Genomic DNA, 25,559 nt, shown 5'->3' with positions numbered 1-25,559 from the left:
TATCACACTTCCTTGGAGTTTATGTCAGATTATTGTAAATATAATTTAACATGGAAGTATAAGGGTGTTGTGGATCAATGCAGTCTTCCCATAATTATAGCAGTACCTTTTCTGGGCCAAGTGACGGAGCTGCCTAAGAGGCCTACCCACTCAGCAGGAGATTCAGGGTCGGCTCCCAGCCCACCTATCGACCTACCCTTTGTTCCACCCAGCCAGGCACAGCCAATTGGCAGCCAGAGACAAATGAAGTTGCCTCCCTGTGCTGCATCAGCAGGAAAGGCTTTCAAATGTATTTATTTAGTCAATTTTCTAGCCCGTCTTTCCCAGAAGAGCCCAGAACGGATTACAAGTTTACATACATAATGAAAGTTGACAATGAGAGAGTTGAGTAGTGTTTTCTGGCAGTGTTAGGAAGAAAAAGTTAGCTAAAGACATCTGATAGTAAGAATAGAGTGAGAATAGCATTCTTGTAGTGAAAGGGACAATTCCATATACAGAAGGACAAATCTGACATAGGTGTAAGGATAATTGACAGTAGTATGACAGTTCTGACAATTACAATTACTAAATAGGTGTTGGGACTATTTACAGTAACAAGGCAGTTTTGATAAATTCACAAGTCTGGTCAGCATCGATTTAGGGATAGGAGTGGTCCTTGTGGACAGTACTAGATAAAAAGGTGGGTTCTTACCGCCTTTCTGAAGTTAAGTATTCCTGTTAGTGATATGGTAGTGTGCAGCCATTATGCTACAACGGGATTAGGAGCAGCAGAAAATGACCTTTTATGGAGCATTTCCTGCTGCCCTTATTGGAGGCAACTCAGTGGGAGACCCGCCCCATAAACAGGAGGGTGGAAGAAGACTCACAAAAGCGGGAGACTTGGCATGTCTGAAGTGCTATGTGATATCCTGACACAGGGGCTTAATTGATCATTCAGAAAGAGCTCTAGCGCTCTTCTTGCTCAAAAGAGAGGCTTTTGACATTTCTCTTCTTTCATTCTTTTTTCACAGGTGGGTTTATCCAAGAGAGGTTCACCCAGAAGGATCTAAATGGCAAAGTAATTCTTTACATCATCAACCCCTCCTTGGATTTGACTTCTGATGACCTGGAGGTTCAAATCTCAGATCCCATAGGAAACACAGCAGCTCCACAAATGTAACTATGTGTTTAAGCTCTTATAATGTTGAGTCTTCATCTTGTCTTGGCAGTCATCCTAGGTCTGTGGGAGATCACAATAAGTGAACACTAGTGGTTAATGACATAACAAAGTTAGTAGGTTTTAGCAACTGGTTTAGTCCTGAGAAAACCTGGAATCTCTTTAGATCATGCTCAGTAGCATAGTGAGGGTGAGAAGTGCCAGGGGCGATGGTGCCCCTCCCCCCACATTCACCTTCCTCACCCCCTCCTGCCACACATACACCGCTTCCCGTCCCCCTGTACCATTCCTGGTTCGAGCAGCAACTCCCAACCTGCTGTCGTGCATTGGCTCTTTCTCTGATGCCATTTCATAGGCACGAGTCCAGGAAGTGATATCAGAGGAAGAGCTGATGCTGGCTTAAAAGCAGGTTGGGGGTTGCTGCTTGCTCCAGGAACATTACAAAGGTACAGGGAAAGGGAAGCAGCACACGTGCACTGTAGTTGTGGTGGGGGGGGGGGGAGCAGGGAAGGAGTGGGGGTGGAGAGGAGGACAGGTGCCTTCGCCCTCACCAAGACGGCTCCTATGATCTTCTTATCCAATTTTACTGTAATTTTAATGTAAACACTTGTGAAGCCTAAAAAACGGCTAAGAATTCACATACACGTAACTTCACCCATAACATCAAGTCACAAACAGCAATATAATTAAAAGTGAAATTTAAAAAAATCTACTGTACCACCGTAAATCCACCATTCACAGATTACTTGAACTACTCTTCAACAAATTAGATTTTGAATTCACTTAAAATCATGCAGTCCTGAAATAATTAAATTCAATTCCTGCCTAAAGTGCAGTGTTTGCACCTGATCAAATTAACTTTCAGGCAATTGGGATCCATATTATGTGACGAATGAAACCTCAACCAGAGCACTTTAAATTTAGGGGCCCTTTTACTATCGCTTTGCTCTCAATGCTTACTGGATTGCTCTTTATGCTTACTGGATTACCTCACCCTTCCTAACTACGACTCCAGACTGTTCACTTGGTCTTTTTTTTTCTTCGTTGTTCTACTCTCTATTATCTCAGTTCACTTTGTAACTGTTTTATTTTAGAGACTATTTAAAGTATTTCAAGTTTATTTTTTAATTTTACCTATTTTAACAGTTACTCTTTCTACTAAAATAATATCAAATGTTTTTCTTCCACTCAGAATCTTATTTCTTATATATTACTTTCTAATCTTCCTTTCTACATCTCATATCCCTCCCCATCTTAATCCTTCTGTTCCCCAACATTATCATACTATAACAATGGCCTCTATCCCCACTATATGGGGCCGCCGACCTCCTAAAAACACACCCCATCTTTCCCAATTTGAAAGCCAGCCAAGACATTACATATCCATTCCAACTTACCCCCCGGTTAACCTTCATCTTAATCCACTTGAACCCCCCCATCAAACTCAATATAGGCCTGATAAATGTCCGCTCCATAAAAAACAAATACCATTTAATTAATGATACCATCACTCAACACAATCTTCAACTCTTATGTATAACCGAAATCTGGTTAACCCAGGGAGAAGAAGCCTACCTTGCCCAAGCCTGCCCTGCTAACTATAAGACAATCTTTCAGTCTCGCCTAAACAAAAAAGGAGGAGGCATAGCTGTCATCTATCACTCTTCAATCCCCCTACAGCCTAATCCTTCTAACTTATTCTCTAATGCTCCTATTGAAACTCTCCATTTTTCTATAAAACACTTTACTCCCCTTAATTTCCTTCTTATCTACCTTCCCCCACCCGTTACTAAAAACTCACTTTCTATCCTTCTTTCCACCATATCAGACTTTAATATTGCCTATCCAAACTCCATTATCCTCGGAGACTTCAATATCCACTTTAACTCTCCCAATCATCACAACACCTCCGAACTCTTAACCTTAATTTCTGATTTATCACTATCTCCCCTCATTTCTTTACCTACACACTCCGCCGGTAATACTCTAGACATGATTTTCTGTCCAACTTCTATTACTCATTTCTTTCAAAACTTCTTATTCCATTCAATACCTTGGTCAGATCACACTCTAATTACCTGGCAACTCGATTTCCCAATACATTCAAGTCCTATCCAATATAAAAATTCCTCTTTCACTCGCAATATTAAAAATATAACACTTTCTTCCATTCAGACCTCTTTTAACCTAAATATACAGGATTTTTCGTCCCTCCCTATTTCTGAACAATTTTCTCTCTGGGAAACATCAACAAAATCCTTATTAGATTCTCTGGCTCCCAAAGTAGGAACTAAACCCACCTCAAATCAGACTCAAAAAAAAAACCAACAACCTTGGTACAATGACAAACTGGCTCTTCTCTGTCGACAACTTCGGTCGATAGAAAACAAATGGCGCAAAACACACCTTAATAGTTTTCTTATTCTTTTCAAAGAAAAAGCCTCTCATTACAAAAAAGCCATTCAACAAACTAAAAAAGATTACTACTCTAAACTTATCGTCTCTACCCGTAATTCTTCTATCCTCTTCAGTCTTGCTCAATCACTTTCAAAATATTCCAATAAAAAAAATCTACCTACCTCTACCCTGCCATCAGCAGATGATTTATCTCTATTCTTTGATGCTAAAATCAAAGACATCAGATCAAATCTTGGACCTTCTTTACCCATCTCCTCCTCTCAGAATCTCAATGTTTCGACCCAATTACCTTTCAGCTCTTGTTCTAATTTCAAAATGCCTTCACTAACAAATCTGTCTCTCATCTTACAATCTCTAAACTCCCCCAATAATCTACTGGAAAGCATTCCCCCTATGCTCCTTAAAATTTTTTTTTCTTTTTTTGGCCCATACATCTGGGAAATGATCTCCAAATCTCTTTCTGACAGCCAAGTTCCCGCTTCTTGGAAAACAGCTCTCATCTTCCCAAAACTCAAACAACACAATCTAGATTCCTCCTTACCTAACAACTACCGCCCCATTGCTAATCTACCCTTAATTTCCAAACTTACGGAAAAAATCATCCACTCCCAACTTTCAGAATTCATTGACAAAACCCATGCTCTACACCCATGCCAAATCGGCTTTCTCTCTTCACACTCTACAGAACTATCTCTATTAGGCCTTATCACAACTATCCACTATTACCATGATCACCAAAAATCTGTTCTTCTTATTTCCCTTGACCTATCTGCAGCCTTCGACACTATAGACCACTCTCTTCTTATTAACAGACTCAAAGACTGCGGTATTACAGGTTCAGCACTTTCGTGGTTTATATCTTACTTTCATGAACGTATCTCTAAAGTTCATGTAAACAATGAAACTTCTTCAGCTATATCTCAAACTTATGGAGTCCCACAAGGTTCTATTCTATCCCCTTTACTATTTAATATTTTTCTGTCACCTTTTTTTACTTTAGCACAATCTATCGGATTTACTATCTTTGCATACGCAGACGATATACAACTTCTTCACCCAATCAATACTACAAACATTTCAGACATACAAGATATAAACAATAAACTGGACATCATAAATGATTGGCTATACTCAAATAAACTTTCCCTCAATATTGATAAATCCCGTGGACTCCTTCTTCCTATCAAAACATCAGAATCACTATTGGGAACAATTTATATTAAATCAATCCCATTACAAATGGAAAACAAAATAAAACTCTTAGGTATCATCATTGATAGGGATCTCACTTTTCATGACCACATTAGTTCGGTCGTAAAAATCTGCTTTTTTAAACTCCGTATCATCCGATCACTAATCTCCATCCTAGAAACTGATTCAATTAATATTCTGATTCACTCCCTAGTTATTTCTCACTTAGATTACTGTAATTCTCTTTTTAACGGCCTCCCCCTAAAAGAAATCCGACGTCTACAACTGATACAAAACACTGCAATAAAACTTATTTACAAATTAGGCAAATTCGAACATGTCACCCCTCTTCTAAAAGAGGCTCATTGGCTCCCTATCACTCACCGTATTACTTACAAAATCATCTTACTCTCCTTTAAAGTAAAACTTTCTCACCAACCCTCATTCCTTGATAAACTTCTTATTCCTCAATGTTCCCCACGCACTCTTAGATCAACAGATCAAAAACTTCTCTTCATCCCTTCCTTAAAAGATTCTTACTATTCTCGGAAAATAAATTTCGCAGTAACTGCCCCTACATTATGGAATTCCTTACCACAACACCTCTGCGACGAACAACAGCTAATAAAATTTAAAATCAACTTAAAGACTTTTCTATTCCGCGATGCATTCAACAGTAATTAGATTAATCATAATTCAATCCTTCTCTTTCGCTTTACATTTTTTTTTTTTCTCTTCTTTCTTCTCTTCTTATTTCTTCTATACTCCAAGCTACCATTTGGCTTAACAAAGCGACCCTATCCATTATGTTCTATCCCAAACCCACTATCTCCCTCTCTTCTCAATTATGTAACTTTTCCCTCCCTTCCCCCCCCCACCCTCACCTTCAAGTTTGTCCAGTTATTGTCATCTATGTTCACTTCTTTTATTTAAATGCCTATCATTGTATATTTTTGTTTCTCCTATTTTTAAATTTTATTGTTAACCGGCCAGACATTTGTTTGATGGTCGGTATATTAAAAACTAATAAACTTGGAAACTTACTAAGGCACTAAGCGCTAATGTGGCCGGCGCACTAGCCATTGGGTGCGCGCTAAATATTAGTGTGTGCTAAACGCCAACACGTCCTTTATAGTCTATGGACGCATTAGCGTTTAGCGTGCACTACTATTTAGTGTGCGCTAAAATGGCTAGTGCGCCTTGGTAAAAGGACCCCTTAATGTTTAAAGTCATGCCCATGGATCATGGCCTCTTCCAAAAATTGCTCAACTGATATACGAGTCAACTTAAGTGGTTACAGCTTCTATGTGCATAGGTTTACTGCTATTTGAAGAGGTATTTCCCAGGCTGGGATTGGGTTAACATTTATGGGCCTGATATTCAGCTGGCAGCAATCAGTGTTTTATTGACTGTTGCTGGCATTATACCCAGAAATTCAATGCTGGGCCACTTTATTTGCTATGAAGAACCGCATACACTTTTCCCTCCGTATTCGCGGTTTCAGCATTCGCGGTTTCGATTATTCACGGTTTTTAGCTTGCTGGCTCCTCCCCCCCAATTACGTCAGCTTGCATAGAGAAATAGCCGATTCCAAGCGTTTACAGAGAAAAATCGCCGATTCCCAGCACTTTCGTCACCGTGTTTTGCCTCTCCTTGAGGAACAGGCCAGGTCTCCCACCATGTTATTCACGGTTTCACCACATTCACAATGGTTTTTAATAGAAAACCACAAATAGCATGAAAAAGTTATTCGCGATTTTTCTGTATTTGCGGTTCTGTTAATCCCCTATCGCAGCGAATACAGAGGGAGAAGTATATTATGTGTTCTTGTTCGTGAGGTTAACTTTAATTAGTTCAGTGCTGCCTCCATTCCCAGAAGCGGTTTTGGCTTCAGAGGCACTGTCCAGTTAAATGCCACTGAAAAGCCCAGTTAGCACCAGGGAGGTGATTTAAACAGTTCAGAGCTTATCACAGCCATTTAAATCATTTTGAATATCAGGATATTGTGACCGGGCATGGCCGCAGCAAGGGACCTTGCCCGGGCCACACAGACCTCGGCCGAGCGGATTGCCGAGACTTAGTGGGTGAAGCAGGGAATGCAGTGAAAAAAAAAAACCCCCAGTCAAGTTGCCACTAGATATTTTATTGCACAAGTTTAGCTCAATAATCTGGATTAGTTTCTCAGTGACTCAAACAATGGTGCCAAACAAAAACATCATTTTCATTCTGTTGGTTTCTAGTCTTGCCAAAAAATGCAAAAAACAGGTAAGTCAAAGAAGAACAAAAACACAGGTTGCTTTTTGCATAAGTTCATCCTACAGTACTCCATGGCAAGAGCTTGGGGAAAACAGGGAGATAACTTCGCCAAGCCAAGGGATTTCACACCAACCCACAAAATGGAAATGGCCTTCGGGTTCCCAGCCCGAATGAAATCCTTAAACAAGCTGTCAGCCAAAGAGGTACTTGGACAAGAACAAAAGAGGAGAAAATGCAAAATAACTTTGCCTTGTCCTACTTCTTCTTCTTCTTTTTTTTTCCAATTCTTTATTCATTTTTTAAAAATTTACAATAAGTGTAACAGCATTTCTAACATTTTAAACTCAAATACAACACTTAATATTCTGTTAAAATCTATATCAGAATTTAGCCCCCTCTCCCCTAATCAATAACATTCTTTAAATTCAAGAAAACCTACCATAAACCCCCATTCCTATATACCTTATTAAATATTCAAATCAAAAAAACCTTTCCCCTCCTCCCCCCATCCTGGATGTGCATTTTTAAAAGGAAAAATAATATTCAATCATTACAATATTTTGTTAATGGCTCCCAAATCTCCTGAAATTTTCTAAAATTCCTCTGCTGTGTGGCTATTGTCCTTTCCATTTTATAAATGTGACATAAAGAGTTCCACCAGAAACTGTAATTAAGTCTCTTCCAGTTTTTCCTACTTCTTTACAGCAGCAGAAGAATCCATCAATTAGGTGCCAATGGTCTCAAGTTCTGCTGCCTTGCTCAAGAAAAGAAAAAAAACAAACTTCTTCCTGTCAATTAAACACTGGAATCTTAATTGCAGGAACAATAGTTTTAAATTCAAATCTTCCCTTCTTATTCTCAGCATACTTTCTACATGAGGGCTCCTAGCTGAGCTCCATGCTTTCTTCATTGGCAAATTCAACACCCTCTTCTGACTCTATCTCACAGGTATTTAATTCTTCCTCTATATTATCTTGCTCCATATCTAAATCCACAACATCCTCAATAAATTCAGCTTTAGAGAGTTTTACCTGGGAGTCCTGAGAGTTGTCTGTGTGTTGCTTTCCAGCCCTGAGCTGGAGAAAACTCTTTTCCATACCAGTCAGCCTTACCTTGGGAAATGGTGTGTGCCCCAGCTGCCTGAAAGCCACTCCTTTTCCTCCCACTCTGCTCTGATTGGGCTTCATCACAGCTGAGTTACCCTGCCTCCTGTCAGTAGCATTCTGGCTTTTCATCAGCTGATTATAATCCCTCTCACCTGGGTTGGTTGAATTTCCAGCCTTAATCTTCACTCTTCCCCCACTGGGGCATTATGGAACTTATAGTTCCCTGCCTTTCCCTATTGTCAATTGCTTTTGGAAAGTTGAACAGGACCTGGGTGTTTTGCTATCTTTAAAGCTAGTGTTTAAAGGAAACTTTTGGTTGTGCAGGGCTCTAGGTATACTTTTAGAGGCAGATGTTTCAGCCCTCATTGTCTTGCTTTTATCTTTACTTCCATTTTCTGAGCACTGTTGTGTTTCCTTTAACGTCACAAGGATGTCACTGTGACTATATATATATATATATATATATATATATATATACACACACTTGAAAATTCAAACATCTGCATGTAAATTAGCCACACAAACCCCCCTCCTTTACAAAGCTAGTGTTTCTAATGCTGGCCGCACCAGTAACAGCTACTATGCTCATAGAATTCCTATAAGCATCCGAGTTGTTACCGCTGCGGCCGACACTAAAAACGCTAGCACGGCTTTGTAAAGGAAGGGGAAAATGCACTTTTTCTTTGCTTTGAACATCTAGCATTGTCTGTATAGTGGAAACTATGTGGAACAAAACAATCTAATCTAATCTTTGATTTTTTTATACTGATTCATCCCACCAGGAGGGCTTGACTCGGTTAACAAAATATTGATAAAATTATACAGGAGATTAGAACAGAAACTATATCTTTTAGGCCAGAATTTTATCTTTTATGATTGGTTATTTGAAAAAGAAGGATCATTAGTAAATTTCTGAAATAATGTCTTCAGTACTTCATGAAAAGTGGGTAGATGAGAGAGAACTTTAATTATAGAAGGAAGGTAATTCCAAACTTTTACGAATAAAAAAAAATGATCAACAAAATTTGGCCATAGTTTTCATTCCTTTAACAGTGGGAAAACCAAGTTTATATTTCTGAGAGCTCCTAGAATTAGAGATTTCTTGTGAATTAAGTGAGACAGGAACCATAGGAGAAAAAATACCATATAGGATTTTGAAAATTATAGTTGCACATTTAAATTGGATCCTCCAATAAACAGGAAGCCAGTGAAGGGATCTCAGTAAAGGTGTGACATGATCATATTTATGTTTACCGTATATCAGTTTAGCCGCTGTATTCTGGATAAGTTGTAGCCTCCTCAAATTACATTTACTTCAACAAGCATAAAATGAGTTGCCATAGTCCAACTGAGTTAAAATAATGGCCTGAACCAAAACTGCAAAATGTTGCTGAAAAAAAAAAGATGACATACTCTTCTAAGCATCTTTAAACTGAAAAGGCATTTTTTAGTAACATGATTAATTTGATTAGATAATGAGAGTGAAGAATTCAGAATAAACCCCAGAATTCTAGATGAAAAATCAATTTTCAGTGAGTCACCAGAGGCTAACAAAATTGAGCTAGGCAACTGCTCAATATTTGTCCCAAACCTTAATAATTTTGTCTTGGTAGTATTTAATTTCATGCACACTGAAAAAGCCCAGTCTTTGATTCTTAAGATGCAGGAATTAATGTCTGATTTCAAACTATTCAGAGAAGGATCAACTTCCAACAAAATAAAAATATCATCTGCATAATTATAAATTGTTTCAATTGGAAATAGTTTCAAAGATTGCAAAGTAGACATATAAATGTTAAATAAAATAGGGGACAATGGAGAGTCCTACAGTACCCCACAAACAAAGGTCCAGATAGGTGAAATATTGCCCTCATTATGGACTTGATAATGATCTTAACATCAAAAATTCTTTAAACCAGTCTACCTTTCTGTTAAGTCCAATATGAGTTAACAATTGAATCAAAATATTATGGTTAACGACATCAAAAGCTGCTGATAAGTCAAATTGTAGCAAAATTGCATATCGACCCTGAACTTTCGCTACCAAAGAACTCAGTAGTGTTTCTGTACTATAATTTGTACAAAACCCATGTGAAAAGGGAGCAGAATTGAGAATTTATCCAAATATTTTGAAAGCTGTTTAGAGACGGAAGATTCAATTAATTTAGTCACTAACGGTATGTTTGCTATGGGACGATAACTTGCAGGGACAGTCGGATCTAAGTCTGTATTTTTCAACAATGGAGAAAGTACGATATGTCGCATATCAACTGAAAAATGAGCATTGAAAAGTAAATGATTTATTAGAACTGTAAACTATGAAATAGCATGGGAGGGAATATTGCAAAAGATATAGGCTGCAGACAATCAATCTGGAGATAATGTCAGATTTATTCAAGGTGCTCCCAGCAACAGTGCCTAACACGTTTCGCCAAAGAAGGCTGCTTCAGGGGCATTTAATATCTAACACTGAATAAAAGGTTCCTCCGTGCCCAAAGAGAGTGCAATCTAAATTCGAGGAAAGTAGGTTAAGGCCCAAATTCTGTAACCAATGCCTGAAGTTAGGCACCTATTTCGGAGGCACCCAACTAGATAGGCGCCTATCTAAATTGAAGAACAAGCTCAATTAAGCTTTTTAATCAGCACTGTTTGAAACCTAGGCGCCTATCAAGAAAGCACGATTCTGTAACAAGGCACCTATTAAAATTTAGGTGGCTTTCAAAAACCCTTTTTATCATTTTTGTTGCCTTTCTCTGTACCTTTTCTAATTCTGCTATATCTTTTTTGAGATGCGGTGAATAGAATTGCATACAGTATTCAAGCTGTGGCTATACCATAGAGGGATAAAAAGACATTAAACATTTTCATCTTTATTTTCCATTCCTTTCCTGATAATTCCTAGCATTCTATTTGCTAACTTAGCAGCTTCTGCTGCACATTGAACTGAGGGTTTCAACGTATCCTCAATAATGACACCTAGATCCTTTTCCTAGGCAGTCACTCCTAACACAGAACCCAGCATCACATAGCTATAGTTCGGGTTCCTCTTTCCCACATGCATTACTTTGAACTTGCTCGCATTAAACGCCAAGTCTTCCAGTCTCACAAGGTCCTCTTGCAATTTTTCATAATCCTCTTGTGATTTAATAACTTTGAACAACTTTGTGTCATTAACAAATTTAATTATCTCACTAGTTTACCCTTCTCCATTCAGAATATTGACCTTTAAACCAGTGGTCTCAAACTCGCGGCCTGGGGGCCACATACGGCCCTCGTTATGTTTATCTTAATCACAAAAGTAAAATAAAACAGATTCTTGATCACATGTCTCTTTAGCTATAAATTACAATATTATTATTGAGACTTAGCCAAAAGGAAAGATTTATAAACTATAAAGAGTTTTATCTCATGCAAAATTGTCATTTCTTTAATAAGACATTAACTATTTTTTTCTGAGGCCCTCCCAAGTACCTACAAATCCAAAATATGGCCCTGCAAAGGGTTTGAGCTTGAGACCATTGATTTAAACCTACCCTCTATTTTCTGTCTTTCAACCAGTTCTTAATCCATAATAGGACATTACCTCCTATCCCAAGACTCTAATTTCCTCAGAAGTCCTTGTCAAATGCCTTTTGAAAATCCAAATGCACAATATCAACCGGCTCACCTTTACCACGTGTTCATTCGCCACATCAAAGAAATGCAGTAGACTGGAGAGGCAAGATTTTCCTTGACTAAATCCGCGCTGGCTTTCTCTCACTAATCTATGCTAATCAGCTTGGCTGACTATATCTACTGTGGCTAAACTTAGATCAGAAATTCAATGCTGTTGGCCAGATATGGCCATAACATGGAATTTATGGGTTCTCCACAGACCGCGAGAGGTAGCTGGGCTGCCTCCCGTGATCTGAATATTGGCCCCTTTGGATTTAGTTCACACCCAGTTGGGTGAGTTATATTCAGGTACGGTAGATATTTTCCTGTCTGCAGAGGGCTTATGATCTAAAGGTGGCAATTCTATAAATGGGCATCTTATTTTAGGTGTCACAAAGAAGCATCTTAGTGCCAGTTCTAAAATGACTAAAGGTCTTGTCTAAGTCATTATAGAATACTAGTCCTTAAGCCCGTTACATTAACGGGTGCTAGAGACTCCTCTTCCTGTATAAAGTTGTTTTTTGTTGTATTTTTTTCATTTTAGGCTTCGTCCCCCTCCCTTTCTCCTTCCCGTCCCACCTTTCACTTTTTCAACCCCCTTGCATTTCCCTTTGCACGGTCTCCCTCGTGCTGTGATCTTGCTTCATACGTTCCTTCTCCTGCGCAGGCCACTGGAGCAGAGAGGACAGGGCGGAGGGGGCTGCCAGCCAGGGCCGGCGGAGAGGAGCTAGGCGGCTGGAGGAGTAGCAGCAGCCGCTGCCGATCACAGCCTCTGTCCCGCCTTTGCCTACCTGGATTTGCTTTTTTTTTCTTATAGTTTTCTTGCTTCATCCGCTCCTTCTCCTGCGCGGGCCACTGGAGCAGAGAGGACGGGGCGGAGGGGGCTGTCAGCTGGGGCCGGCGGAGAGGAGCTAGGCGGCTGGAGGAGTAGTAGCAGCCGCTGCCGATCGCAGCCTCCGTCCCGCCTTCACCTATCTGGATTTGCTTTTTTTTCTTATAGTTTTCTTCACCGATCCTTTTGTTTCTTGCATTGCATCGGGAAGGTGGAGAGCGGCCTGCAAGGTTCGCTACAGCGGCTGGCGAACCTCAGCAGGCCACTTTGAAGAGGACCAGCAGCGGGAGGGAGGAGTCACTGGCACACGCGCCTCCAGCTAGTGCAGGCGCCATGAGGACTGGCACAGAAACACACTTCACGCTACCAGGACTCATGCGCGCTCTAGGGTTTTATTTTTATAGATTATTGCAAAGCCACATTAGTGCAGCAAATGTGAGCCTTGTCTATTTACAACAGGTCAGTGATGTACGTGGACACTCCTAAGTACACCATTCAGTGTGCAGCTGATATTATTCTATAATTGTACGTGTCACTTGGAGACAAGTTTATGCTCTGCCTATCAGGATCATTTTCAAAAAACATAGACATTCAAAACACAGCATAAACTTGGGCATCTTACTAGACAAAAACATTAAAGTGAACATTCTCAAAACTGAGGGCTCCTTTTACGAAGGCGCGTTAGCGGGTTTAACGCACGTGACTTTTCACCACGCTCTAATCCCCGCGCTAGCCCAAAAACTACCGCCTGCTCAAGAGGAGGCGGTAGCGGCTAGCACATCCGGCGGTGTAGTGCGCACTATTACGCGAGTTAAACTGCTAACCCGCCTTCGTAAAAGGACCCCTGAGTTTCTGAAAATCTATCTGGTCATTTTGGGGCAAATTCTGTAACATCCAATGGCTTAGGTGTCTAAATAAATTGGATATTAAGCCCAATTAATGACTTTAACAAGCAATAATTGAAAGTTAGATGTCCAAAGGCTGTGCACGATTCACAAAATAGGCATCCACAATTTTATAGAAGCCCATCGTAAAAAAATGTGCCTAATGGGATAGGCGTGGGCGTGGCTTTATTATGGATGTCCATTTACAAAATTGCATGCGCTTAGCGTCCTAACGCATCTACATTCTCTCCTAAAATGTAGGCATTGCAAAACCAGGTCTACTTAGCTGGATGCGACTTTCTATCAAAGATGAGTCCTCTTTGCCCCCCAAAATAGAAGGTTTAGTATGCAATATATATATATTTTTCATGTGCTTTGCTTAAGTAATGCATTATTAAACATCTTTTGACCTTAATATCAAACTGGAATCCTCTTTACCCCCCAAAATTAAGTTCCGTTCACCTATATGTTGACGCCTCCAGCACGCCTAAATGACACCTAAGTTGTGTCCACCTAACTTGAGCCCAACTAACACTCAAATAGTAGACCTGGTTTTGCAAAGGAGTCCTCTTTACACCAAAAAACAGAAGATTTAATATGCAATATATATATATTTTTTTCATGAGCTTTTATTGAGGAACACAGAGACCAAAAGAGGAACCGGACAAGTGTTGAAGGTACATGTTTGATATTTATCCTAGAAAAATGACTGCTTATGAATCAAGAAGATATAAGCTTAGTTTTTGAATTAACATGTGATTTGCTATCTGAGTGTATGTATTGCAATGGTTAGAACTACATCCTCAGTACTTGCAGTTGTGAGTTCAAACCCTTCACTGCGCCTGCCACCTAATCCTCTTGAGTCCACCAGGATAGAAGAGAAATATGATAAAGTAGCTGAATATAAAATTGAGCTGTCTTTTGTATGCCATTTTAATGCATATAATTTTAACGTAAAAAACAGTATAAAATTGCTGTTCTGATGACATCATAACACTAAAACGTGATAACATTATAGACGTTGTGAAGACATCTTTGCGATGCCTACAAGGCGATTCTGTAAAACATGCCTAACTATATAGATGCACCTAAATTTGCTGAGCACCGCTGAGTGTGATTCTCTATTGTGCGTCTATGCTTATGAGAATTGCACTGAACATTGCATTGCTGGACATCTAAACAATGTCTAACTTTTAGACGTCCTTTACAGAATTTGCCCCTTTGTCTCCAGTGAGTCTAAATCTTAAGGGGGCATGTTTTGGGTGGGCTTAGGGCAGGCTGAGAACTTGGACGCTCGGAAGGGATAATCAAACCTTTAAAGAAAAGTTCACGGCTTATTTTGGATGTTTGGAGCTAAACCTGTTGTAAAAGCGTCTAAATGCTAAAAAGGTGCCCAAACTGACCAGATGACCATTGGAGGGATTAAGGCATGACCCCCCCCCCCACTTTCTCCTCCAGTGGTCACCGACCCCCCTCCCACTACCCAAAGATGGGAGAAAAAAACAGTACTTTCCAATTGTCCTACCTCCTACCTTGTCTGAACGGCTTCCCATTAGCTAATCACGTCAAGAGAATCCTGATCAGCTGAGATGATTTTGTGGAGTCCTGCCAGCTCAGTTGATCGGGGATTCCCCTGCCAGGATCAATTGAACCAGTAGGGTGAACCGCAATTCCTCTTACCCTCCCTCACACTCATCAATCCCCCACAGTTCTCCTCCACAGAGAGCCGCTGTCCTCTGAGCCCTACACTCCTCCCACAACACCTCCCTGACATCCCTCAACATTCTTCGATACCTCCAACATCCACCAATATCCACTGACATCCCCTGACACTTCCCCATACTTTTTGATAAAAAATTAGCAGGAGGAAAGCCCACTCCCTCCTGCTGATAGGGCTATCTCTTCAGAATGATAGGCCGTCCCCCTTCCAATACATTCTGGAATGCAGTGGGAGGGGTCTAAGGCCCTGATTGGCTCAAAATGACGGGCCTTCACTCAACCAGCTCCTGACCCATACTGAGGGCACTCAGTTTATTTAGGTTTTAGCTAAGTATTTGATAGTGTTCCACCCAGATATCTAATAAATAAATTGAGTGCCCTTGGGATGGGCCCAAAGTGATGGACTGGGTCAGGAACTGGTTGAGTGAAAGGTGACAAAGGGTAGTGGTCAATGGAGATTGCTTTGAGGAAAATGCTGTTACCAGTGGTGTGCCTCAATGTTTGGTTTGTGGGCCTGTTCTTTTTTAACATTTTTGTAAGCGATATTGCTGAAAGGCTGTCAGATAAGATTTGCCTCATTGTGGATGATACCAAATTCTGCAATACAGTAGACACCCCTGATGGTGTGAATAACCTTGTGTAGCTTGAAGAATGGTTTGAAATTTGGCAGCTAAAATTTAATGTTAAGTGGTGCAAGGTCATTCATTTGTGCTGCAAAAAACTGAGGGAGCAGTACAGTTTAGGGGTAAAGAACTTTTGTGCATGAAAGAGGATGGGGCTTGTGTGTGATAGTATGTGATAATCTTAAGTTGTCCAAATGGTGACAGCGAAAGCTAGAAGGATGCTTCATGGAGCAGCTGGTCAGAGAACTGACGAGAGGGAACACAACTCTGGAACTGATCCTAAATGGGCTCAATGGACCTGCAAAGGAAGTGGAAGTAGTGGGACCATTAGGAAACAGTGATCACAATATGATCCAATTCAAAGTCGATGCAGGGATATCAAAGGGGAAGAGAACCACAATGACAACTTTTAACTTCAAGAAAGGAAACTACGAAGCGATGAGGGCAATGGTAGGAAAGAAACTAAGGAACAGCTTAAAGAAATCACAGACTGTGGAGCAAGCCTGGTCTTTATTTAAAGACACGGTGAACACTGCGCAAAATCTGTATATCCCCAGATTTAGAAAAGGATGCAAAAAGGACCGAAGAAAAGAGCTGGCATGGATAACTAAGGAAATGAAGAAAGCGATAGGAGATAAGAAAAAATCATTCCGGATGTGGAAAAAGGACAAAACCGGGGAAAACTGGAAAGAGCACAGGAAGCATCAAAAAGAATGCCACCACGTGGTTAGAAGAGCAAAAAGAGAATATGAAGAGAGGCTAGCCAAGGAGGCACGAAATTTCAAACCGTTCTTCAGATATGTTAAAGGGAAGCAGCTGGAGGTGGGACCGTTGGATGACGAAAATAGGAAAGGAGTAGTGAAGGAGGAAAAAGAATGGCGGATAAATTAAACATGTTCTTTTCATCAGTTTTTACAAAAGAGGACACATCCAGTGTGCCAGAACCTGAAAGGATCTTTAAAGGTGATCAGGCAGAAAAGTTAAGATCCATGGAGGTAAGCCTCAAGGACGTGCTCAAGCAGATAGACAGATTAAAAGGTGACAAATCTCCGGGCCCGGACGGAATCAACCCTAGGGTATTGAAAAAGCTAAAAGTGAAAATAGCAGAGTTACTGCAGCAGTTTTGTAACCTATCCATGAAAACAGGGGTGATCCCAGAGGACTAGAAGATAGCAAATGTTACACCCATCTTTAAAAAAGGAACGAGAGGCGACCCGGGGAACTACAGACCGGTAAGTCTGACATCGGTCCCAGGGAAGATGGTGGAAGCACTGATAAAAGGCAGCATTGATGAGCATCTAGAAAGGAATAAACTGATGAACACAACCCAACAATGCTTCAGCAAAGGAAGATCGTGCCTAACGAACTTATTACACTTCTTCGAAGGAGTAAACAAGCAAATGGACGAAGGAGCCCCCATAGACATTGTATACTTGGTTTTCCAAAAAGCCTTCGACAAAGTACCACATGAACGCCTGCTAAGGAAACTAAAGAGCCATGGGGTGGAAGGGGATGCACATAGATGGATCAAAAACTGGTTGGCGAGTAGGAAGCAAAGGATAGGAGTGAAAGGCCACTACTCGGACTGGAGAGGGGTCACGAGTGGTGTCCCACAGGGATCGGTACTCGGACCACAGCTGTTCAATGTTTTCATAAATGACATAGAAACAGGGCTGAAGTACATAAGAACATAAGCAATGCCTCCGCTTTTTAGTGGGGTTAGGAGCAAAGAGGACTGTGAAGATTTACAAAGGGACCTGAACAAACTGGGAGAATGGGCGAATAAATGGCAGATGAAGTTTAATGTAGAGAAATGCAAAGTTTTGCACGTAGGACACAGAAACCCGATATACAGCTATATGATGGGGGGAGGGGAGGGGGCTGGTAATGGGTGAGAGTAGCCTTGAGAAAGACTTAGGGGTAATGGTAGACAAAACAATGAAGCCATCGGCGCAGTGCGCAGCGGCCTCAAAAAAGGCGAACAGAACATAAGAACATAAGAACTGCCATCTCCGGATCAGACCCATGGTCCATCGAGTCTGGCAATCCGCACACGCGGAGGCCCAGTCAGGTATACACCTGATGTAGTTTTAGTCACCCATATCCCTCTATGCCTCTCGTAAGGAAATGTGCATCTAATTTGCCTTTGAATCCTAGCACAGTGGATTCCTTAATAACCTCCTTTGGGAGAGCATTCCAGGCATCTACCACTCGTTGCGTGAAGCAGAACTTCCTGACATTTGTCCTGGACTTGTCCCCCCTTAGCTTCAAACCATGGTAGGTATAATCTAGAAGGGTATTACAACCAGAACGGCAGAAGTCATTCTGCCGCTATATCGGGCAATGATGCGCCCGCATCTGGAGTACTGCGTCCAATTCTGGTCACCGTACCTTAAGAAGGATATGGCGATACTCGAGAGGGTTCAGAGGAGAGCGAAGCGACTGATTAAGGGTATGGAAAACCTAACATATGCCGAAAGATTGGAGAAACTGGGCCTTTTTCCTTGGAGAAGCGGAGGCTTAGAGGGGACATGATAGAGACTTACAAGATCATGAAGGGCATGGAGAAAGTGGAGAGGGACAGATTTTTTAAAATTTCAAAACATACAAGAACGAGGGGGCATTTGGAAAAGTTAAGAGGGGACAGATTCAGAACCAATACTATGAAGTTCTTCTTCACCCAGAGGGTGGTGGACACCTGGAATGCGCTTCCGGAGGGTGTGATATGACAGAGTACGCTACAAGGTTTCAAGAAGGATTTGGATGAATTCCTGAAGGAAAAGTGGATTGAGGGGTACTGATAGAGAATTACTATGCAGGTCCTTGACCTGGTGGGCCGCCGCGCGAGCGGACTGCTGGGCGGGATGGACCTCTGGTCTGACCCAGCAGAGGCACTGCTTATGTCTTTATATATGGCCAATAGTAAAAAGGAGGCATTGATATCCCTGTATAAGATTCTGATGAAATCTCATTTAGAATACTGTGTACAATTCTAGGGACATCATCTTCAAAAAGATATAAACTGAAGGGAGTCGGTCCAGAGGTCCAAATGGTTGGTGGTCTTCGTCATAAGGGATATGGGACCAGACTTATACTGTGAAGGAAAGGTGGGAGAGCAATGATAGAGCTGTTTAAATGCATATGAGGTGAGTGTCTTTCATTTGAAAGGAAGCACCAGAATGAGAGGGCATAGGATGAAGTTAAGAGGCTCTGGCGTAATCTAAGGAAATACATTTTTACAGATAGGGTGGTAGGTGTGTGGAATAGTCTCCTGATAGAGGTAGTGGAGACAAAGACTGTCTGAATTCAAGAAATTGTGGGAGAGGCACATGGGATAGGATTTTGTATTGAACAATGCAAAGGAAAAAACACCGGCGAAAAGTGGGAAAGGGACACAGGTCAAACCACTGTGTGGACAAATATGTTTATTTTAGGTATCAAACAAATTTCAGATAAAATCATACAAATAAATAAATAAAATGTGGCAGGCGTATAAAGTCCTTTGGAATAAAACATAGCAGCGATCTTTCTTTATCGCAGTGATTTTCGGAGTGTGCATTTGTTTTTAATATTGTGCCAGGCAGCAAGAACAGTGTAATACTTACCACAAGTAATCTTATTTTGGCTTGATTTTATATCATTTGGCGCCATCTACTGGGCTATCTTTTACACCCCTGAAGAAGGCTGTTGTGGCCGAAACACGGATCGTGTTGGGAGTCCAGACTTTATACGCCTTCCACATTTTTTTTATTTAATTGTGTGATTTTTATCTGAAATTTGTTTGACACCTTAAATAAATCTAGTTGTCCACACAGTGGTTTGACCTGTGTCCCTTCCCCACTCTTTGTTGTTTCTACATGGGATAGGATTACCATATGGCTCCAGATAAATGAGGACAGATTAACTCATCCGTGTTTTACTTCTATTGAAAGCAATGGAAATAGAACCCAGCAGTCTCAATCTATCCTCCTGAATTCCATTGCTTTCAATGGAAGTAAAACACGGATGTCTCAATCTGTCCTTTTTCTGAAGCCATATGGTAACCCTAACATGGGATCACTTAGGGGGAGGAGGAGATAGTGGATGCTGCGGGTGGGCAGACTGGATGGGCCATTTGGCCTTTATCTGCCCATCATGTTTCTTTGCAAAATTTCTTAAATTTCAAGAGCTTGTAAAGCTGCCTGGAAATGCTATTGTTTTTCTGCCTTTGCAGTAGAGCAGCCCATTCAAATATTATGGGCTGCATTGCATTTTCTGTGCTGGGACATGCTACTGCAGCTTTGTAAATTGGATCTATATGGTGACTGTGAGCAAGCTCAGGAGGTGGAGGTGCAGCTACTGCAATGCTAGAAAAGGTCCAGCAGATGTCACAGCAGGCATGCTAATCTGAGACATACTATTCAGTCTGCTGTATTTTTCTTTATGAAAAGACAGAACAAACATTCATATTTCTCTTATATGGATAGATATTTTTCAATCCCTTTAACAATATGCTTTACATTTGGAAGTTGATGTCATGATCTCAAAAGCACTTGTGTGGTCATTTTTGCTGGTTACACAAGTGCTTTTCGTTAAATCTTTCAGACTGCCGATGAATGCATTTTATTTCTGTCCTGGGATTTATGAATTGCCTTTATGAAAAGATTCACTCAAGGCAGTGTACAGCAAGTTCAGGTTAAAGTAAAATTTACAATTTTGTTAACATAACAACAGTAAAACGATCAACATAAACATAAATACAATAACTGAGGTAAACTTGAAATTGGCAAATTTAAGCCTAATAATTAAGGGGCTAACATAAAACCATCAAAAACATGTACATTAAAAGCACCGCAGAACCATCATATAACAGAAATATGGGGCTCCTTTTACGAAGCCGCATTAGCGGCTTTATCGCACGCACCTTTTTAGCACGCATTAATCCCCGTGCTAGCCGAAAAACTCAAGAGGAGGCGATAGCGGCTAGCATGGATGCCAAATTAGCGCACGCTATTACATGCGTTAAACCATTTACGCGGCTTCGTAAATGGAGCCAATAATGTCAGTGCAATACAGAAAATATCAGCATGAGAGAATATTCAATTAACAAAGATATATGATACCAATGGATTAGGACATTCAAATAACAGCTATGATGTTACTGCTTTTCTACAGTACAGCTTACAATGTAGCTAAGGGGCCAAGTGCAAATAATATAGATGGGGACAAGATGGGTGGTATAGAGTCGATTGGGATAAACAGATGAGTGGCTAAACTTTGTACGGTTTAAACAAGATATAAGGAATTGGTCTAAGATACAGGGTGTGCAGCAAGCTAGTCCAGGTGCTGAATGAATGTAAAGTCAGTCACCCTATGTATTAAAGGCTTGGGAGAAGAGCCAGGCTTTTACCTGCTTCCTGAAATAGAGGTAGCCTCGAGATATATGTAGTTCCTTTGAGAGTAAGTTTCCGAGTGTGGGGGCTGTTCCTGAGAAGGCTCACTGGCAGCATGGGTAGCTGCTTTTGAGTGAGCCTGACAAAATGCTCAGGTCTTCTTAATGGCAGGGGGGGTCACCTGCAGCTGAACACTCCCTTCCATTCATCTGGAACCAGTACCTCCCCCCACACACACACATACACAAACAGCTTCTTACCCATCTGCCGGGTCCTCCAGATACTATAGCAGGAAAGGCAGTGCCAGCTGGACCTTTCCTCGTCCACATCTAGGGTTACCATATTTCTTTTAAGTAAAAAAGAGGACATGTAGCCCTGCCCCCACTCAAACCTCATATCATCTCCTTCCCTGAGCTTGGGGCCATGTCTAGAGGGCCTCTGAACATGTGCGGATGAGACACGATGATGTCACACGCATGCGCGCATGCCCTCCAGATGCGGCCCCGTGCTGTGGCAGAGCTGGGGCCTTCCTAAACCCAGACAAACTGCCTGGTTTTCAAAAACTGTCTGGACATCTGGACAGTCCTCTAAAAAGAGGACATGTCCGAGTAAATCTGGTCCTATGGTAACCTTAGCTGCATCCCACCCACATGAAATTGCAACAGAGCAATGGATATAGCAGAGAAAAGGCCCCGTCGGCCAGAGAGGCAGCCTTTAATGCTGGTCTGCTGCTCTAGTGTCTGGAGGACTCAGTGGAAAAGCAAGCAGCTGGGTGCAGGAGGAAGGGGGAGAGGTGTTAGACCCCGGCAAGTAGGGGAGAGATGTTGACCCAGGGGCATGCACAGGAATTGGGTGGGGGCTATTTTGGTCTTCCCGCCCAGGGCCCACTGAGTCCCAACTATGCCTCTGGCTATCAGGTGTCACATCATACAATTTCTTTTGATGAGGAGACAGAGAATGATGGTTCTTGAGAGGACATTTGAGATCTCAAAGGTGTACACTCTACTGTAGGTTAATTTATTCTTTAAGTACTCTGGCCCATTTTGTCTGAAGACCTTGAAAATCAAATACAGTTTTAAATTTAGCCCTAAAAGGTACTGATAGCCAGTGTAGTTTTTGCATGAAGGGTGTGATGTGATCACACTGCTTGTGGCCTTCTATCAGCTGTGCTGCAGCATTCTGAATTAGTTGGAGCTGATGCCCTGTAGTCAGTGGCATACTCAGGGTGGGGGTGTGGTCCACCACGGGCTCAGTCTTCCTAAGAGCGTGGTGGCACCCCCTCCTCCTCTCTGCCCCTCTCACTTGATCGCCCACCCACTCGCTTGCTCTCCGTTCCTCTCATTGCTGCATGTGCCCCTTGCCTTCCCCCCCCCCCCTCTACCTTTTTGGCACTCTCTCTTATGTCATTTCTGGGACCCACACTTAGGGAGTGACGTCAAAGGGAGCTGACTCCGACATGGGCAGCATGCTTCTCATGCTGGAGAAGTTTAAAAGGTATGGAGAAAGGGCTCCTTTTACTAAGGTGCGCTAGGGCTTTAATGCGCGGAATAGCGCGTGCTACATTGCTGTGCGCGCATGACACTAACGCCAGCATTGAGCTGCCGTTAATTCTAGCTGCGTAGCATGCGGTGTAGCGTGCAGTAATATCCTGCATGCGCTAAAAATGCTAGCGCACCTTAGTAAAAGGAGCCCTATGTCTGTATAATAGAATCTTCCAGAACACTGAATTAGGATATTTTTGCTGATGTCCTACGGGCAATAAAATACAATGAGTGAGGAATGTAGCCATTGAAATCTGGAGGTGAATATGAAAAATCCCAGATAATTTATAACAACATATATATTATAAAACAATACATGAGGTGCTCAGACCCGCAACTCTGTGTAATAGTATAAAACTTAACCAGAGCTGCCGCTAGGACCATCATTACATTACATTACATTAGTGATTTCTATTCCTCCATTACCTTGCGGTTCAAGGCGGATTACATCCAAACTAAAATAAAAATGACATTCAAAATTTGAAGGAATAGAATAAGCGATGACATAGAATTTTTAAGGTAATATACGTTGGGTAAAGAGTTACCAAAAAGAAGTGGAGGTCTTTAGGAGATAAGAATAGGGTGAAATTATGGGTTTTAGATAACGTTTGGTAGATAAAAGAGTATTAGAGAGATCTAAGGGTAAATAGAGTGTTGGATATTGGATTGGGATTGGTTGTGCTGGATAGGTTTTATGTGTTTTTTGAAGAGTATGGTTTTAATATCTCTCCTGTGATTTCTCTGTCCAGTTTAGCTGCTTTGGAGGCTATTAGGTCATCATAGCTTGTCACTGTCAAAGCTTGTTCAGTCTCCGTCTTGCCAGCTATAGTTGTCTGGTTAGTGCTGCTGCATGAAGCTTCCCCTCCTGATGAAGGCCTCAAGTCGGGGGGGGGGGGGGGGAGGAGGGGGCTAATTTGAATTTTCACTACATAATAGCAGAAATTCAGCAGCCGCTTTCATCTGTGACCAACCAACCGCCTGAACATTTCATAGATAAGTTTGCTTTAGTTTAGTTTATAATTATTTAGTCACAAGTATTTCGCTATGGCGGTAGGGACAGTGACAAGCTATGATGGTCCTAGCGGCAGTTCTGGTTAAGTTTTATACTATTACACAGGGTTGCGGGTCTGAGCATGTCACATATTATTTTATAATATATATGTTATAAATTATCTGGGATTTTTCATATTCACCATTTTACATATCTCAATGATAAATAGTGAACTCTCTGGAGTTTAATATCATTAGAATCTGGAACCAGAATTATTTGTATTGGTAGTAGGCTCATTTTTGCATGAGCCAAAGGGGCATGGTACCTTTCCCCTCCCGTTCCCACCCCTATCAGCAGTACTGGAAGTGCACCAAGAGCTGCAATGTCCTGGGCAATGATCTGCTCGCACCACCCTAGTTCCAGCACTATAGATACCATAATGATGACCAGAAACTATGCCCATTGAACAGTCTTTTACAGGCTTCTAAAGAACATGATATGTAATACCCGGTCAGACTAAAGGTCCATTGGGTCCAATATTCAGACCACTGGAGGCAGCCCACCTACCTTCTGTGGTAAGGGGTGAACCCAGAAATTCAATGCCTGGAATGTATCCAGCCTCCAGCACTGAATTTCCAGGCAAGGTTCAGTTGCATTTATTTATTTATTTATTATCCGCTTAAAAAACTAAGCGGCTTACAAGAAAAACATTCATAATCATATAATGGACAAGAAACAATTATCTGTACATAAACAATCACAGCAGAATTATCATTAAAAAAGGCCTCTCCACACACTGTTTTGCTGTGTATAAGGGAGGGACGAGTTTCAATGGCACCAGAGACGTGCTCCGCCTTCCGGTATCCTAGTGGTTACTGGATGGTAATTTGCTTTTGGGTGGAAATTTGGGAACTGGGGTTCAGAGGGCGGGAGGGGGGGGCTGTATGGAGGGCGGGAGGGGGTTTGTGTGTTGGGAAGTGTGTATCTTTTGATTTATCCTCTAGAGTGACTGGGTATTGCATGCTTGATTCTTTGTACGGGTTTGTTGAGCTTCTTACTTCTGGTGACTCCCTAGGCGAGGGCTGGGCGCCTGAGGCCTTCCTGGAATTACAGTTGTGGCAGGTGTGCTTTTGTGGCCCGGGTGAGTGGTAGGACATTCAGACTTTTGTCCTGGAATGTTGGTGGCATAACGTCTCCTGTGAAGTGCTCCAAGATCCTGAGTAGATTGAAACACCATAAGGCGGATCTTGCCTGCTTACAGGAGACCCGACTGAACAATGTGGAACATGCTAAATTGCAAAGGGGATGGGTGAGTCAGATTTTTTCTGCTTCCTCCCCTAACAAACATGCGGGTGTAGCACTATTGGTGCATAAAGGGTTTCCAGGAAGGGTGGAGCAATTGTATGCAGATGCTTTGGGCAGGTATCTTTTTTGTCGGGTGACAATGTCGGAACGTGTATTCAATATTCTATTGGTCTATGACCCTAATCAGTATGATCATAAATTTTTTACAGGCCTGGTCAAAATTGGCCAACGTGATCTTACACGTCCACTATTGGTCCTGGGTGATTTTAATCAGGTCTTGGACCCTTTGCAGGACCGCACTGGGCCGGGGACGGGTCCTCATTCGGTTCCTAGTAAAGGTCTCCCTTATTTGTGTGACGCCTTGGATCTCGTTGATCCTTGGCGTTTGTTACATCCCTGGGAGAAAAATTTCATGCACCAATCTCGGGTACACCACACTTTTTCCAGAATAGATTACATTTTGGTTTCTACCCCTCTCTTTTCACTGATTGAGGCTTCTGAAATTGGTCCT

The 25,559-nt window shown here is 41.6% G+C and overlaps 1 protein-coding gene across 1 annotated transcript in view; it reads left to right on the top strand.

Moving 5' to 3' along the window:
* Positions 1-25,559, top strand: part of FREM1 (FRAS1 related extracellular matrix 1) — a 280,084-nt gene that overhangs the window by 182,625 nt on the left and 71,900 nt on the right. Inside the window, exon 26 of the mRNA XM_033919036.1 lies at positions 1,011-1,155. Coding sequence (XP_033774927.1) covers positions 1,011-1,155 — 145 coding nt within the window. The remainder of the gene's footprint in view (positions 1-1,010; positions 1,156-25,559) is intronic.

Source organism: Geotrypetes seraphini, chromosome 1 (assembly GCF_902459505.1).
Source record: "Geotrypetes seraphini chromosome 1, aGeoSer1.1, whole genome shotgun sequence".
NCBI lineage: Eukaryota > Metazoa > Chordata > Amphibia > Gymnophiona > Dermophiidae > Geotrypetes > Geotrypetes seraphini.
Note: the sequence above shows the minus strand (reverse complement) of the source record. Positions and strands in the feature narration are given on the sequence as shown.